This window comes from Palaemon carinicauda, chromosome 1 (assembly GCF_036898095.1).
Source record: "Palaemon carinicauda isolate YSFRI2023 chromosome 1, ASM3689809v2, whole genome shotgun sequence".
In the NCBI taxonomy this organism is placed as follows: domain Eukaryota; kingdom Metazoa; phylum Arthropoda; class Malacostraca; order Decapoda; family Palaemonidae; genus Palaemon; species Palaemon carinicauda.
In genome coordinates, this window is record NC_090725.1 from 287,398,953 (window position 1) to 287,416,751 (window position 17,799).

At 40.6% G+C, this 17,799-nt stretch overlaps 1 protein-coding gene across 3 annotated transcripts in view; it reads right to left on the bottom strand.

Annotated features, from left to right (window-relative positions):
• LOC137657468 (eukaryotic elongation factor 2 kinase-like) overlaps positions 1 to 17,799 on the bottom strand; it is a 68,164-nt gene that overhangs the window by 49,988 nt on the left and 377 nt on the right. For 2 of the 3 annotated variants that reach the window (XM_068391825.1, XM_068391810.1), the window contains exons 1-2: positions 15,681 to 15,725; positions 12,619 to 12,731 (exon numbers count right to left, since the gene is read on the bottom strand). In XM_068391825.1, coding sequence (XP_068247926.1) covers positions 12,619 to 12,731; positions 15,681 to 15,710 — 143 coding nt within the window. In that variant the 5' untranslated portion in view covers positions 15,711 to 15,725. Of the gene's footprint in view, positions 1 to 12,618; positions 12,732 to 15,680; positions 15,726 to 17,799 lie in introns of those variants that run through there. The other variant, XM_068391818.1, reaches the window with a different exon arrangement.

The following is a 17,799-nucleotide window of genomic DNA, read 5'->3' on the forward strand; positions in this document are numbered from 1 at the left end:
ATCTTTCAAAAGGTCAACATATCAAGGTTCCATAAGACATTTCAATAAGAAACATTTTAGTTAACAGTAAGCAATTCATTCACTGCATTAAGCATTACAGGTGCAGTGACAAAAAACCTGAACCGACTAAAATCATACCGTTTCAAGCAAAAACCCAACAACATACTTAACATGGCAAGACAATAAAAAGATATCACACATTGTCTATTTTAACTAAATGTATATGTCTACAATACATTATACAAAATAAAAAATAATGTCATCTTGAACAAGAAATTTCTAGTCCAGTGTTTTACAAAAAGCATATCAAATCAGAATACAAGACGAAAAATAATACATGTACCAGGAAAATTCCTTCAGCCATTAAACAACCCCTCTGACTCCAGTAAACTTGCCAAAAAGCAAACTACCTGTATTTGATCCCTACTGGTAACTAGGATCCATCAGTTTATGGCAATCAGGACTTTGGTGTCATAAAGGGTCATCATTAGATATAACATTATTGAAACATAAAGAACTAGAGGGGCACTCAGAGTGCAAACCTCTGCCACAGCAGGTTATTTCTCAACTTTGACCTGACCTAAGACCTTCAAAATTGAACCACCTCCACGTCTCAACATAACAATTAATCCCTGAAAGTTTCACTACTTTGAGTAAAATTGTGGCCAGGAAGTTGTTCACACACAGACAAACAAAGGTGAACACATAACCTCCTATCCAACTTCGTTAGCAGAGGTAAAAAGAATAAGTAGTATTGTTTGCCAACATGAAGAGTCAGTGACTGAAATTTTAAGGAAAATCTCATCAACATAATAAAAATCCCTTGTTTCATAAATATAAAGCTTTTATTTTACTTCAACCTTTACCCCACTTTCTTGCATGAATTTACTTCCCTTGAAAGGGATAGGGCTGAATTCCTTTATGAACTAAACCCACACAAAAGTCCAATCAGTTGAATTCCCGACAGAATAAATCCCAAAGATTACATTTAAAACAAATATTATTTATCTAAAATTTAAGCTTTTATGTACATCAAAACTAAAGAAAATCAGATAATCTGTACCCAGCAGAAAACCCTGACATTAGAATTACAGAAGGAAGAGGATGATTAGGTAAGTAGTCCCTAGGTATGCCTACTTCAGCTTCAAGAATACAGGTTTAGATCATTTATTGTGTTGTTTAGAACAGCTATGAAAGGTAAGAGGAACTGAAAAAGACGAGGGGGGGGGGAAATAACGACAAATTTGTCTTTATGGAGAGAAGAAGTGGGGACGACTCAAATCAATACAAAGGTTCTGATAAAACTGAAGTAGCCTACCAATCCAGATCCCACCTCTGACTGATTTGTCCTTTTATTAAGACTTTTCAAAGTGCTGGAGGAAAAGTCTGGAATCTATAAAAATTATTACTTATATTTAATTAAGCTCAAGCACCAGGGATGGCACCTCCTTATACTCAGTGATGTGAAAGTTTCTTCTAGAATAGACATCAAGTGAATGGACATCCCTCTCATCAAAATGATTAATTAGCAAACTTGTTTCACTTTAAGGAATAAAAGATGGCAAAGAACTTTAAAGAACGACTGATGGCTGCGATATAGAATTATAAAAAAAAATGTAGGTCTTTCAGGATACAAGCATAAGTCTCCACACTCAAAAAACCCAAAATTTTAAAAAAATAATTAGTGTTTTTTCCAAGTGGATAAAATCCCAGTCATTTAATTGCATTACTTATGGGCGAAGCCAGATACAGCTAGTTGAAGAATAAGCGGGTGTTTGCCAGCCTGATATGGCTGCATTACCGTCCCTGACACTGTGTAAGCTGGTATGATGTTGCTCGTAGTTGATAATTCCCTCATCTTGTGGCCGCAGAAGCTATCAGATGTCAGTTACTGATCTCCACTTTCCTTAACTTGTTTAATCTTAATTTCTTTTTTCTGTTGTTACAGAAAGTGAGTGAAACAAGTGAGCATTAAGCACACTTGTCCTGGTATCGAGGGACACACTTGTGGGAGTTTCATGAGCCACCTTGACATTGATCCAACATGCCGAAGATATTAATGCACATCGGAGTACACGTGTGTTATATGTAGGGAGTGGTCATCCTTCCAATGCCAGAAGTTCCATAGCCGACAGAAAAAGGTTACACATGTTTGGTGTCCTTCGATTGCTTCAGTTTCGAAGGAAAGCTAGATGCAAAGATCTTGGCTTTCAAGCACAGACCTTCCCATACCTGGTCCTTAGTTATCGAATCTTAGCCATGACCCAGTACCAGAGGATGTTAACCGCGTTTTTATTACAGACTTCAATAATACCAGTTACTTCTGCCCTCCATCATAAAGCCGAGGATTCTACCCATGCCTCTGATCCTTTGGCTTCAGACTTCGCTCCAGCCGTTGACCTAACGCCGTCTGATGTTCACCAATTCCCAGCCGAGGTACTTCCATCTCCTCATTCACCATCGCCTCCTATGAGCAGCCCTTAATTCCTGACATGGGTTCTCAGTGATTTTTCAAGGTACATCCAAGAAATCTCTACTATGCGCGCTACACTTACTACTCTCCAAGTTTAAAAGCATAGCAATACAAAAATTGTCGACTGGAAATATCACTGCCTCAGCAATTGATTACAAATAATAAAGAAAGGATCAGACTTATATATCAAATTTCTGAAGCTACATGGTAACGAATAGAGGATTAAGCATGAATGTAAAGAGAGTTCTGTATGATAAAATGATTGTACCAACTGTGATGTATGGATCGCAGTTGTGGGGAATGAAAGTGTCAGAGACACACAAATTGAATGTGACCGAGATGAAGTGTCTGAGGAGTATGGCTGGTACATCTCGATTCGATAGGGTTAGGAATTAAGTAGTGAGGGTGAGAACAGGTGTAAGAAATGATTTAGCAGCTAGAGTGGATATGAATGTGTTGAGGTGGTTTGGACATGTTGAGAGAATGGAAAGTGGCTGTCTGCTGAAGGAGATGAATGTAAGAGTTGATGGGAGAAGAATAAGAGGAAAGACAAGGTTTGGGTGGATGGATGGAGTGAAGAAAGCTCCGGGTGATAGGAGGATAGATGTGAGAGATGTAGGAGAGCATGCTAAAAATAGGAATGAATGGCGAGTGATTATGACGCCGTTCCAGTGGGCCCTGCTGCTTCCTCCGGTCGCCTTGATGACCACGGAGGTAACAAGCAGTAGGGGATTCAGCGTATGAAACTTCATCTGTGATGGATAACGGGGGAGGGTGGGGTGTGGCACCCTAGCAGTACCAGTCAAACTCGGCTGAATCCCTCGTCAGGCTGGGAGGAGCGGAGAGAGGAAAGGTCCCATTTTCTTCAATTGTATGATGTCGGCTAACCCCAAAAACTGGGGGAAGTGCCTTGGTAAATAGATAGATAGACATGGGTGTAAAAATGCACACCTGGAAATTTGAGCCTTCTGAAAGTATTGTAAACATTGAAGAGGCGGACCAGTTTCTGCTATGCCACATGGCATCAAGCCTTAATACCAATAGGTCTGATTGGGCTGAGAAACACTGGAAGCCTGAGATTTCATTTTGTTGCAAACAAATCTGTGAAAGAAATGGCCCACAACCTTCATAGAGGTTTGCAGACCTCAATGTCAAAAATCACTCTGAACACAAAACCTGATTTTGATTCCTTCACATGTGACTGGGATTAGGGTTTTTGCTCCTTGGTATATACCTTGAAACAATCTCTTGATCATTCTCTTCTACATGAGAAAATATAATACCTTCATAGTTAGATGGTATGGTACCCTTGATTTTGTCCTACCTTGATACATCAAGTACGCCACCATCATGGAATTCTCTGCCATCAATTTATGAGTCTGCCTAGTACTAATGTCATAAAACCCTTAAATACCAAGAAACATCATTAAATTTGATAAAATTGACTTAGTTGATCTCAAAACCATATCCCTGTTACTTGAAGAGTCAGCAGAAACACCACTCAACTAAGTGTTGATGCCTTCATGAAATAGTAGCTCTGGTGAATTTAATCAGGAGCCAAAGCAGTTGTTAAGTGATCCTACCGTTTTTGTATATCCAAATGTATTTCCCCAAAGTCACATCTAGAAAGACTTCTGGGAGAACTGGATCTGAGTGATATGTTGACAGATACAGCTATATTCGCTTCTATGAAAAATTATGACAACTAATTTTTGAGTGAAGAGGAGTGATTGCATACGGACAAGATCAGCTTGACAGGAGAACTAGGAAACAGTAAGAATGCCTTTATTATAACAATCTGTTTAGCAATCCTAATGGCTCATGATCATACTAAACTTGAATATTCTATTCATTTCCATTTTGTAGAAAATCTTAAAGCAGGGATAGGCTCTGACCAGATATTTCCTTCTTCACTTCCACTAACAAATGGATGTTATAGGTGGGACATACCCATTTCATTACCTCAGTGGCAGATACAGTAAATGATAAAAGTCTCATCATGGTAACTGAACAAGAATTTATGGTATTTTGAAGATTACTTGTGAAGGATTTGGGGGCGCCAAGAGCCATTGCCTGGCCCTACTCAGTCCTAGCTTGGGTGGAGAAGGGGCTTGGGCGCTGATCATATATATGTATGGACAGTCTCAACGACATTGTCCTGCTTGATAGGCCAAATTCACTGTCCCTTGCCACTGCCATTCATTAGTAGCCTTTAAACCTTCAAAGGTAATACTTACGATTCTAAACCCAACTGGAAGAGTGTCACATGGAAGAGTTTACATTACTTGTAGAGTCCAATCTGGAGGCCTATTCAAACCAACAGAACTCAGGCCTTTAATTTGACCCAAGAATCTAAAAAAGAAATGATGTCCACTGGACATGGAGAGGTCTGAAGGGCATGAACTCTTTTTGACAAATATTGATAAAAAAAAGATGGCTCTTTCAAAATACCATGGATTGGAGGAGAATGAACTTATGCTTACAAACCTACAGCACGAATACCAAGTGACAAAAGGCTTCAGGCAGGAAGAATTCCATAGAAGATGTCTTGTACTTTTGCCACAGGAACCAACAAGCTCTATGTTGTTAGCAGATCATTCTTAGCCCCATATAAACAAAAAAACAGGTAAAGAAAACAGCTCAGCCTGCAAAGGGGATTGGTATAGGCAACATATCAGGGGTAAACTGCTGACGGTTGAAACAGCAGTTGCATGTCTTCAGGGGACTGACTTGGCAACCAATGTATAAACAATAACAAAATAAAAGGTCATAATCACAGAGGTGACTGATGGGAAGGATGTATTGGATGTAAGAATTTGGCCTATATAGCCCCGCATTTGGACCAGTGAGGCCAATCAGCACAAAGGTGTATCTAGGGATTTAAAATGGTACATATGGCAGAAGACCAGGCTGTAACAGCAAAGAGTTCACATGGGATAGAGTACAAAAGAACAGTTGAGCAGTCTAGTTAAATTCTCATGAAAGGGACCTGATACCAAGCGAGAATGGAATGAAAGCTGGTCCCAGACCGAAAAAGTGGAAGCAAGTTCATGAAAGGGTAAGTAAAACTATACAGAAAAAATTAAACCTTGGGGCAGGACAATAAAAGATAAATTTCCAAGTCCTATTGCTTTTGGTTAAACAAATAATTCTAATTTTAAAGAAAAAAACTAGCTCTTAATACTTTTGATACTTTATAGATATCTCTTGTTATAAAGAGCACTGCATAATCTAAACAGTCTGTTATTCCAATATCCTACTGAAATCTACAACAAAGCTTTCAATTAAATACCTTTTCATTACTCTGTAAAAACAAATGATAATCTTGTATCCTCAATACAAGATAATTCTACACAACTACTATTGAACTGCCTTAATTCACATTTTCATAATATGAAAGTTATATTCCATCATCTCATGATACAAAACCTGGATGATGGTTATAAAAATTAATGAACAAATCTTTTCAAAATGTATTCGAATGGCCATGATATTAGTTATTTTAATAAAATGTTATTTTTATAATAAAATAAATTTTTGAATATACTTACCCGGTGATTATATAAGCTGCAGCTCTGCTGCTCGACAGAAAAACTCTACGTTCAAAATCCGACAGCGATCGCTATGCAGGTAGGGGGTGTACTACAACAGCGCCATCTGTCGTGCAGGTACTCAGTACTCAATGTAAACACAGAACTCAATTTTCTCCTCGGTCCACTGGGTCTCTATTGGGGAGGAAGGGAGGGTCCTTTAATATATAATCACCGGGTAAGTATATTCAAAAATTTATTTCATTATAAAAATAAAATTTTTCAATATTAAACTTAGCCGGTGATTATATAAGCTGATTCACACCCAAGGGGTGGGTAGAGACCAGCATTAATTGTTTACATTATTATGAGCTAAGGATTTTGTATTTCATTTTAGCAGTTATTCAAAATAACAAACATAAAATAAATAAGTACCTGGTAAGGAAGTCGACTTGAACAATTACTCTGCCTTTTTAAGTACGTCTTCCTTACTGAGCCTCGCGATCCTCTTAGGATGCTGAGCGACTCCTAGGAGCTGAAGTATCAAGGGTTGCAACCCATACTACAGGACCTCATCAAAACCTCTAATCTAGGCGCTTCTCAAGAAAAGAATTTGACCACCCGCCAAATCAACCAGGATGCGAAAGGCTTCTTAGCCTTCCGGACAACCCGAAAACAACAATAAAAAACATTTCAAGAGAAAGATTAAAAAAGGTTATGGAATTAGGGGAATGTAGTGGTTGAGCCCTCACCCACTACTGCACTCGCTGCTACGAATGGTCCCAGGGTGTAGCAGTTCTCGTAAAGAGACTGGACATCTTTAAGATAAAAAGACGCGAACACTGACTTGCTTCTCCAATAGGTTGCGTCCATTATACTCTGCAGAGATCTATTTTGTTTAAAGGCCACTGAAGTTGCGACAGCTCTAACTTCATGTGTCCTTACCTTCAGCAAAGCATGGTCTTCCTCATTCAGATGGGAATGAGCTTCTCGTATCAACAGTCTGATATAATAGGATACTGCATTCTTTGACATAGGCAAAGAAGGTTTCTTAATAGAACACCATAAAGCTTCTGACTGTCCTCGTAAAGGTTTAGTTCGTCTTAAATAGAACTTAAGAGCTCTAACAGGGCATAAGACTCTTTCTAGTTCATTTCCAACCATATTTGAAAGGCTTGGAATATCGAACGATTTCGGCCAAGGACGAGAAGGTAGCTCGTTTTTGGCTAGAAAACCAAGCTGTAAAGAACATGTAGCCGTTTCAGATGAAAATCCGATGTTCCTGCTGAAGGCGTGAATCTCACTGACTCTTTTAGCTGTGGCTAAGCAAACCAGGAAAAGTCTTTAAAGTGAGATCTTTAAAGGAGGCTGATTGTAGTGGCTCGAACCTTTCTGACATAAGGAATCTTATTACCACGTCTAAATTCCAACCAGGTGTAGCCAAACGACGCTCCTTCGTGGTCTCAAAAGACTTAAGGAGGTCCTGTAGATCTTTGTTGTTGGAAAGATCTAAGCCTCTGTGACGGAAGACTGCTGCCAACATGCTTCTGTAACCTTTGATAGTGGGAGCTGAAAGAGATCTTTCTTTCCTCAGGTATAATAGGAAGTCAGCTATTTGGGTTACAGAGGTACTGGTCGAGGATACTGATACTGACTTGCACCAGTTTCGGAAGACTTCCCACTTCGACTGGTAGACTCTAAGAGTGGATGTCCTCCTTGCTCTAGCAATCGCCCTGGCTGCCTCCTTCGAAAAGCCTCTAGCTCTAGAGAGTCTTTCGATAGTCTGAAGGCAGTCAGACGAAGAGCGTGGAGGCCTGGGTGTACCTTCTTTACGTGTGGCTGACGTAGAAGGTCCACTCTTAGAGGAAGAGTTCTGGGAACGTCCACCAGCCATTGAAGTACCTCGAACCATACTTTCGCGGGCCAGAGGGGAGCAACTAACGTCAACCTTGTCCCTTCGTGAGAGGCGAACTTCTGCAGTACCTTGTTGACAATCTTGAACGGGGTGAATGCATAAAGGTCTAGATGGGACCAATCCAGTAGAAAGGCATCTATATGAACTGCTGCTAGGTCCGGGATTGGTGAGCAATATATTGGAAGCCTCTTGGTCATCGAGGTTGCGAAGAGATCTATGGTAGGTTGGCCCCATGTGGCCCACAGTCTCTTGCACACATCCTTGTGTAGGGTCCATTCTGTTGGAATGATTTGACCCCTCTGACTGAGGCAATCCGCCATGACATTCATGTTGCCTTGGATGAACCTCGTTACTAGAGAAAGGTTTAGATCTTTTGACCAGGTGAGGAGGTCCCTTGCGATCTCGTACAACGTCATAGAATGGGTCCCTCCTTGCTTGGAGATGTACGCCAAGGCCGTGGTGTTGTCCGAGTTCACCTCCACCACTTTGCCTTGAAGGAGGGACTTGAAGCTTTTCAAGGCCAGATGAACTGCCAGTAGCTCCTTGCAGTTGATATGTAACGTTCTTTGATTCGAGTTCAAAGTTCCCGAGCATTCCCGACCGTCTAATGTCGCACCCCAGCCCGTGTCCGAGAAGAGAACGTGGTTGGGGGTCTGAACAGCCAGGGGCAGACCCTCTCTGAGGTTGATACTGTCCTTCCACCAAGTCAGGCAAGACTTCATCTTCTCGGAAATGGGGATCGAGACCGCTTCTAGCGTCTTGTCCTTTTTCCAGTAAACAGCTAGGTGAAATTGAAGGGGACGGAGGTGTAGTCTCCCTAACGAAACGAACTGTTCCAGGGATGAAAGCGTCCCTATCAGACTCATCCACTGTCTGACTGAACATCGTTCCTTCTTTAGCATGTTCTGGATGCATACCTGGGCTTGACTTGTTCTGGGGGCCGACGGAAAAGCCCGAAAAGCTTGACTGTGAATCTCCATCCCTAAATACACTATAGTTTGGGATGGGACCAGTTGGGACTTTTCCATATTGACCAGGAGACTCAATTCCTTGATCAGATCTAGAGTCCACTTTAGATTCTCCAGACAGCGACGACTGGAAGAAGCTCTTAGAAGCCAGTCGTCCAAATAGAGGGAGGCTCTGATATCCGCTAAATGCAGGAATTTGGCAATATTCCTCATCAGCCTCGTAAACACAAGAGGAGCTGTGCTTTGGCCAAAGCACAGGGCTTGAAATTGGTAGACAACCTTTTCGTAAACGAATCTCAGAAAAGGTTGGGATTCTGGGTGGATGGGGACGTGAAAGTATGCGTCCCTTAGGTCTAAAGAGACCATCCAGTCTTCCTTCCTGACCGCTGCTAGAACGGACTTTGTGGTCTCCATGGCGAACGTCTGCTTTGTGACAAAGACATTCAGCGCACTGACGTCTAGCACCGGCCTCCACCCTCCTGTCTTCTTTACCACTAAGAAGAGACGGTTGTAGAAGCCCGGGGATTGATGGTCCCGGACTTTGACTACCGCTCCCTTTTCTAGTAAGAGAGACACCTCCTGCTTCAAAGCTAGTCTCTTGTCTTCCTCTCTGTACCTGGGAGAGAGATCGATGGGAGACGTTGCTAGAGGGGGTTTGCGTACAAACGGGATCTTGTACCCTTCTCTGAGCAACTTCACAGATTGTGCATCTGCGCCCCTTTTCTCCCAGGTCTGCCAGAAGTTCTTGAGTCTGGCTCCCACTGCTGTCTGAAGAAGGTGGCAGTCAGACTCTGCCTTTAAAGGACTTGGTACCTTTCTTCTTCCCACGTCTCCCTTCGGCACGAGCACCTCCTCTGCTGGAGGCTCTGCCACGAAAGGGCGGAATGAATCTGGACGCTGGAGTGTCCATCCTGGGTCTTGACAAGGTAGGCAAAGGGGTGGCTTTGCGGGCAGAGGACGCAACCAGGTCATGGGTGTCTTTCTGAATCAAGGAGGCAGCAATCTCCTTTATCAAGTCCTCTGGGAAAAGGCACTTTGAGAGAGGAGCAAAAAGAAGTTCCGATCTCTGACACGGTGTTACTCCAGCTGACAGGAAAGAGCAAAGGTTCTCCCGTTTCTTGAGGACCCCGGATACGAACGAAGCCGCAAGCTCACTGGATCCGTCACGTATTGCCTTGTCCATGCAGGACATTATGAGCAAGGAAGATTCCTTGTCAGACGGGGAGATCTTCCTGCTCAAAGCTCCCAGACACCAGTCCAAAAAGTTAAAGACCTCGAAGGCTCTAAACATTCCTTTCAACAGATGGTCTAGGTCCGAAGGAGACCAACATATCTTAGAGCGTCTCATGGCTAGCCTGCGGGGAGAGTCTACTAGACTTGAGAAGTCGCCCTGGGCAGAGGCAGGAACTCCCAAGCCGAGAACTTCTCCCGTGGCATACCAGACGCTCGATCTGGAAGAGAGTCTAGCAGGGGGAAACGTAAATGCTGTCTTCCCTAGGTTCTTTTTGGACTGCATCCAATCTCCTAAAACTCGTAAAGCTCTCTTGGACGAGCGGGCGAGGACGAGTTTCGTAAAGGCAGGCGCGGATGACTGCGTGCCTAAAGCAAATTCTGGCGGAGGAGAGCGTGGAGCCGCAGACACAAACTAATCAGGATACATCTCTTTGAACAGAGCAAGAACTTTTCTAAAGTCCAAAGAGGGTTGCGTGGTCTTGGGTTCGTCGATGTCCGTATGTGGGTCGTCAATGTGTGCAGCGTCGTCATCATCAGAGAGTCCATCATCTGAGAATTGAGGAGGAAGCGGCAAAGGAGTAGGAATCGGCTGGTCAGCTGAGTCCGGCAGCACGGGTGCACGCGTGACTGAACCGGACGCAACGTCATGGAACTGTTGCCCAGTCTGTGAACTGGCAACAACCATAGCAGCGCGGGGACGCAAAGCGTCTACTCCAGACTGTCTAGTCTGATGTGGGCGAGTAGAGGTAACCACACTGGGTTGCGGAGGTTGACGCACCGCGTCAAAACAAAACAACTTAGACTGTTGTTGTACCTCGCGAACGTCAACGGAAGGTTCCGTGCGTCGCTGAACGTCAACATGCGGCTGGCAGGGTACACTGGAACGCATGGGTGGCGGGACTCTCACAGCTGGAGTGTGGGAGAAGGTCGTCTCAGCGTCCACCGGACGCACAACCGTGGGTGGTTGTAGGCTAGAGGTTGGTGCAGCGTCAACCTTCTCCGCACGAAAGTCCTGCATCAATGACGTTAACTGAGACTGCATGGTCTGCAGCAAAGACCACTTAGGGTCTACAGGAGCAGGTGCGGCAACAGACGGTGTTACTGCCTGATGCGGTACCGCTTTGCCTCTCTTAGGAGGTGAGCAGCCGTCGGAAGACTGCAGCGAGTCCGAACTGACCCAGTGGCTACAACTGGGCCGTTGGACTTGCGCGGAAGGGACCGACTTGCGCTTAAGAGGCCGCGAGACCTTGGTCCATGGTTTCTTACGAGAAACCTCTTCCGCAGACGAGGAATAAATGGGCTCTCTCGTCTTCGTGTGGGTGGGGCAATCTTGAGTAGCCCGAAACCACGGAGGGAACGTCTGTTCGCTGATTAAAGCCTCTCGAACCCTTTGGTCGTACGACATTGCTTCTCCCCTGGACTTGGGAGCTTGCAAGAGGTCCCAGACTGGGAGGACGACAGGCACGAACAGACGAACCCTCAAGCGCAACACTACCACTCACTTTATCACTACCCACTGCACTCTTACACTTCAGCTCCTTGACGTCTGCCATGAGCTGGTTACGGTCACTAGCCAAGGACTCGACTCTCTCACCCAGAGCTTGGATGGCACGCATCATATCTGCCATCGAGGGTTCTTGAGTGCTGGAAGGGGGATCAGGAGCAACCACTACAGGGGAAGGAATAGGTTGTGGGGCATGAGGAGAGGAAAATTCAACGGAGCAAGATGAACTTCTCCTGACTCTATCTCTCTCTAGCCTACGTGTATATTTCTGGAATTCGATAAAATCGAATTCCGAAAGCCCAACGCATTCCTCACATCGATCTTCCAATTGACAGGTTTTATCCCGACAATTGGAACAAACGGTGTGAGGATCGATAGAGGCCTTCGGAAGACGCCTTGAACAGTCCCTAGCATTACACTTCCTGAATTTAGGGACTTGAGAAGGGTCAGCCATTTTGAATTAGTCAAAGGGGAATTCAAAAACTATCCAAAGTCATCAACAAATAATCCGATATCAACAAAAGAATGCAAGGATGTATTGAAGATAAAGCCTGCAAAGCGAAAGCTCAAAACTAGAAACGTGTACTTCACCAAAAAGTTGTGAAAACCAATCCAGTTAGCAACAGCGAATTTAGTAGGTCTTGCCGGTGGCACGACAGAGAGAAAATTGAGTTCTGTGTTTACATTGAGTACTGAGTACCTGCACGACAGATGGCGCTGTTGAAGTACACCCCCTACCTGCATAGCGATCGCTGGCGGATTTTGAACGTAGAGTTTTTCTGTCGAGCAGCAGAGCTGCAGCTTATATACTGTAATCACCGGCTAAGTTTAATATTGAAAAATTACAGTGACAGGTTTTTGGATTGCACACGAAAAAGTAAAAAAAACTCGATACAGTACGATTCAATAAAATCTGGTCAACTTTCTTACCTCTATAATAGTATTAAACTCTAAGTGATAAGCAGCAAGTAACTAAAGTATTACAAATCTATTACCTCTCTGAAAGTCTTCGTTGTAGATCTGCTAATTCCAACGGACGAATATCTATGTCGTCCGAGCATTCACTCATGGAACGTTCAACAAGAACCATTTTGACGGTAGAGTTTGCCTATAAAAAGAAGGAATAAAAAATTAAAATACAAATATTTATTATCAATCATTTCATTACTAATACACCTGAAAATACAAAATCCAAGTAAAATTTAATCAAATGCATTATCAAAACAGAATGCCACAATGGAGCCATTCACATCTATGTATATTTTTAACCCTTGACTTCAATTATGATAGATCCATAGCCTTATAAAAAAAATCATAACGTTATTAATCAGTCACTATTCTGTGGTGAGTCTAACTGGATAATCCTCCAAATTACCAGGAAACTTTTAATCTGTCATATCAATTCTTCTCAAAATCTAATTAGCAGAAATAAGTAAAGTGTGAATATCATATTCAACGACTTGATTCTTCTCAACAGATAAGAGTTTGAATTCTCCACCACTTTTTTTTAATTTTTTTTATCCTTAAAGAAAGCTATACTACTCCCTCTATTCCCATATCTCAACCTCTTGCTCTTTTATCTTGAGAATTAGGGCCAAGGATAGACACACACATATACTGTACTTGCTTGTCCTGGGGTTTTGCACAACAAAATAACAATCAACAACAACAGCACATTATGTTTTCATTTATTCACAAAAAGTGTTTCTGTCAGCTACAGTACTCCTATTTTTTTAAGGATTAGTACAGAAAGGTGTTGCTACTGAACCTGCAAATTTTATACTATCATAAATCATGAAGCTTTTCAAACCTAAAAATTCTAATTCTATGTTTATATTTTACTGTAATTTGCCATACCTGAAATTGCTATTTATTTCTTTGTGGGGTATTTTATACATAAAATTTCATATTCGACTTCAATTTACTTCATCAGTTTCTTATCATCTTACCCCCATTACTATTTTTAATACCATACATGGCATTACCATAAAAAAAATTACAATATGAACAACATTTCAAATATCTCTGCCTACTCTGCTACTCTGTCAAGTTTCTAATTACATAAACTAAGGCAAGAACATTACTGTGTTTCTAAAACAAAAACACCTACCTCAAGTACTATTTTCCACTTCAATTGTTAGTGGACAACTGTATGCACACACAAAAAAAGTGCTATGCTAAGATATGAGTACCTTAAAAAGTTATGAGTAGACCTTTAAATCTCTCATCATTCCCATTCCACCTATAGTATTCCATATTTTTTCTCAGTCGTAACTGCAAGAATTTCTTCACCTAGTAATCTATTCGTACTTTTTTCCAGACCTTTCCCAAAGTATTTGTGTACTTTCTCAGGTCTTCTGCATCATTTCTCAACAATTTTATATGCTAACTTTAATTACACTCATTACAATAGAGTACTCTACTTAAAACAAAAACTCAACTGAGAACTTAAGTTTTGAGCCTGTCTCCTTTGCTAGCTTCATGTCAACACATTAGCTATATAACTACACACCTTCCATTCTCCATATTTTAAGGGACTACTTGATCTTCTTCATGAGAAAAACATTATAGTGTACAGGTTCAGGTGGGTAATTTTTGGAGACTTGTATGGTAGAAGGAAGGTCTCTTCAACTTCAAATGCACTGATAAATTTTTCACTAAACAGAAGATGAAACCATACAAATGATGTCTGCCACCAAGGAATGATGAAAAGTACCTCTGTTATAAACTCTAACTTTTCCCGAGAGGCTTTACATACACTTGCCATTCTGAAAACTGCAAGAATCATCAAATACAGCAACCAGAAACTGGTGGAGATTGCCTCTTCCACTCACTTCATCGTTAATAATCAAATCTAGGTAATTCATACGTCTCTTCAAGTCTTTCATTTCCAACCCTTTTGGATTGGATTTTGAATTCATTCGGGCTACACTGCCCAGTGCTAAGGTCTGTGAGGTCAATCACTGAGAAAGTGAAACTGGGAGAAAACCCTGTAGGTTATACTATGAAGTTTGAAAAGATTGTTAGACTGCAAGAGGGAAAGAAGGAAAAATAGAATAGAGGCAAAGTAGAGGGCTACAAATCATGTGCTGCTAGGGACCAAAGGAACTCTTCTGAAATCCTCAGGTAATACCTACAGTACACTATGTGAATTGCACCGATGCGCCATCAGAGCAATTCACTGTACTCTATGGAGTTCAACCCGGTTGGATGCAACAAATAATGTTGAAAAGTAAGTACAGTATTCTTATACTCCTATGCATTGTTAAGACTTCTGGGATGGTATATTCTTGCTACGAACTCCGTTAGACCTCATTTTGAAAGGATTAGTTTGACATTTGAAGTTCTTTTTGTCCTTTATTCTAAAACAAAGCTTCACACTGGACAATGTGAAGCCACAGATAAAGGGATCTTATCTCAACTGAAGTGGATATCTCAACATTAAAAGTAGCAAGATTTAATTTTTTGGAGGTTCTTCAAGAGCAGACGTAAACTATTACATGAAGGCTACTTAGTGCCATAATTTACATGCACAAAGTATATACAAAGGTAATCAGTAAAATGTTCATCAGATATTTGATTTTGTGATTTTTTCAAGTACTATACTGCACAGTAACCAGAAAATACTTTGACTAATGACACATTATATCTTTACTAATGTAGATTTCTGAATACTGATACCATATAGTTTCCCAAACAATATATTTATTCTTGTTCAAAGTTAACATTGCTTTAGCACAGGTATATGGGCTGTATAGCCAAGAGATGTGGTACTACCCAATGTCTTTTTGAAAATTAACAATCTTCTACTTCCTTAAGTTTGTACTAAATTAAGATTATGCATAGTAAGTTATTAGATAATTCTAATCACTTATTCTTATCAATTCATTTACATCATTCACCAACCTTTCAGTTATGAATTACAAAGCCACATATAAGATCACAATTTTCTCACTATTTCCCATACAATAAGGAGATATGAATGACATAAACAACTAAATCTGCTAATAATAAGGTAAAAAGAATCATTAATTTAAATGTAAGGAACAATTCTCACCATAATCTTTTGAAGACTTCCCTCAGACATACAATACTGTACTTATATATTATCAAATTTAGAAAAAAGGCATAACTCAACCTAACCGAATTCTAAAAGCCATTGTTAAGAATACCACCAAATTGTTGAGTGCATTACGTGAAGAAATAATTCTATTAAAGTACAGTACTACTGCATCCCCTTTGCTGAGGAGGCACGAGCAAATTATGAAACGATCACATGTACAGGTATTAACTTTTCTGTTGCTAAGCACAAGAACTTTCATTACAAAACTAACAAAAATAAGAATTTCTTATCTGCAGTAGTGCACATGTTGAGGTATTTGGGGATATCAGATAACTAAAATTTCATACAGTGATTAACTTTATCACTACTTATCTGATAATACCAATTCTTAACAGAGGGTGAAATGGTGTCAATTTTTTATTTATCTATAGTGCCTTATATAATTATTCCTGTACTTTTGATACAAATTAGACATTCATAAGATGAAAAAATAATTAACTTATCAAAGAGCATTTGGACTTTTTTGTTTTCTTATTTACATTCGTTTCAACATTAAAGTTATGTTAACTAACAGTACATACTGTTTAGTATTTTTCTTCATTGTTCAATCTTGTCTTACGACTTTAGTACATTCTACAGTAATCGTTAATTCAGTTATTCATGGGACAAAATATCATTTGGACCATCAAATATTGAAATTCTTTACGATAGGAAATTATTTCTTTGGCCATTATTCTTAATTAAGGCACAGATACAGTATGGCTATCTTCCTGTGTATCCTATCTTTTTTATAAAAATGTTTTACTCTTAGCCATCCAAGAATTATAACATCCTTATTCCTAATGTTGCAATTACAAAAATAAACACAACGATGCCAATTCAGCTCCATGAGTTAAATTTCTTTCCTGCATAATATCAAAGTATTCCATACAAAACTAAAAGGACACTTAAGAAATACATTTCCTGGGTTACGGTAGCCGGTTAGAAACATCTGCAACGTCACACCATTGTGAACTATGTAGGGGTGGCTTGCAGGATCCTATAGGTCTACCTAGCAAGTGATCAGCAGCCCTTGCCTGGCCCTTCCTGGTCATAGCTTAATGGAGAGGGGACTTGCATGCTAATCATATGTATATATGGTCAGTCTATGGGACACTGCCCTGTCATTTGTCTTTAATGAGTAACCTTAAAACACTTTAGCTTACAATACATTTAAAGGATTGTTTGAAAATCAGCGGAAACAAGTTGGCTCAATCACATTCAACTAAATCATAGAGATTACGTCTAACCTAGTTCTTACTTGTGTTTGCGTGTTATTATCAGGTGAGGCTAAACACACCCTTGCAAACTCTCTACTACCATAGTCAATATTTTTTAGTGAGGCAGATTTGAACCGACTCGCATGGCTGCCCTTTTTTCTATAAGATAAAGTAGGTTTTTTCCTAGGTTACATTGCCCTGTAATACAGTAAAATAATACCAAATACCAAATACGGCTAGTTAGCGGACAAAGACACCATACTACTAATCATACGGTTATAATGGTAATTGCCTCTATTTTTCACATCCTACTCTGAAACCTTGGTTTCCAAAACTCATTCCCCATTATTGTTGTATATAAGGATAGCTACTTCAAAACCTATAGATGTTCAGTAAATATATACCATCGTTGAAAACCTTTCTTGAAAGCCTATCCAAAAAACAAGAGAACAATACCTTGAACTTTGGATAACTCTCCTGACCATTTCAAAATGTTTTGTGCAAAGGGAAATAAATATCTTACATCATTCCTACTTCTATCTGGCATACGAATTAAACTGGCATTCTATATGACAATTTCCGTAAAATTTAATCAATATATTTGGAAAGAATCCTAATTGTACCTGGCATGGAACCACTAAACTAATCAGGTCTTGGACAAGATAAATTGTTAAGCTGGGGTCGAATCTCAAAAGAATACGGGCAATACCACAGACAGATGCCAAACCCACCTCCTAAAATAGGACCTCAACATTGCCAGGTCAAACCTCCTTTACTAAGATGAAACACTAAGATATTTTCCGTATTCAGCATGTTGAATAGTATTAGTTTATGAGAATATATGCTTCATCAGC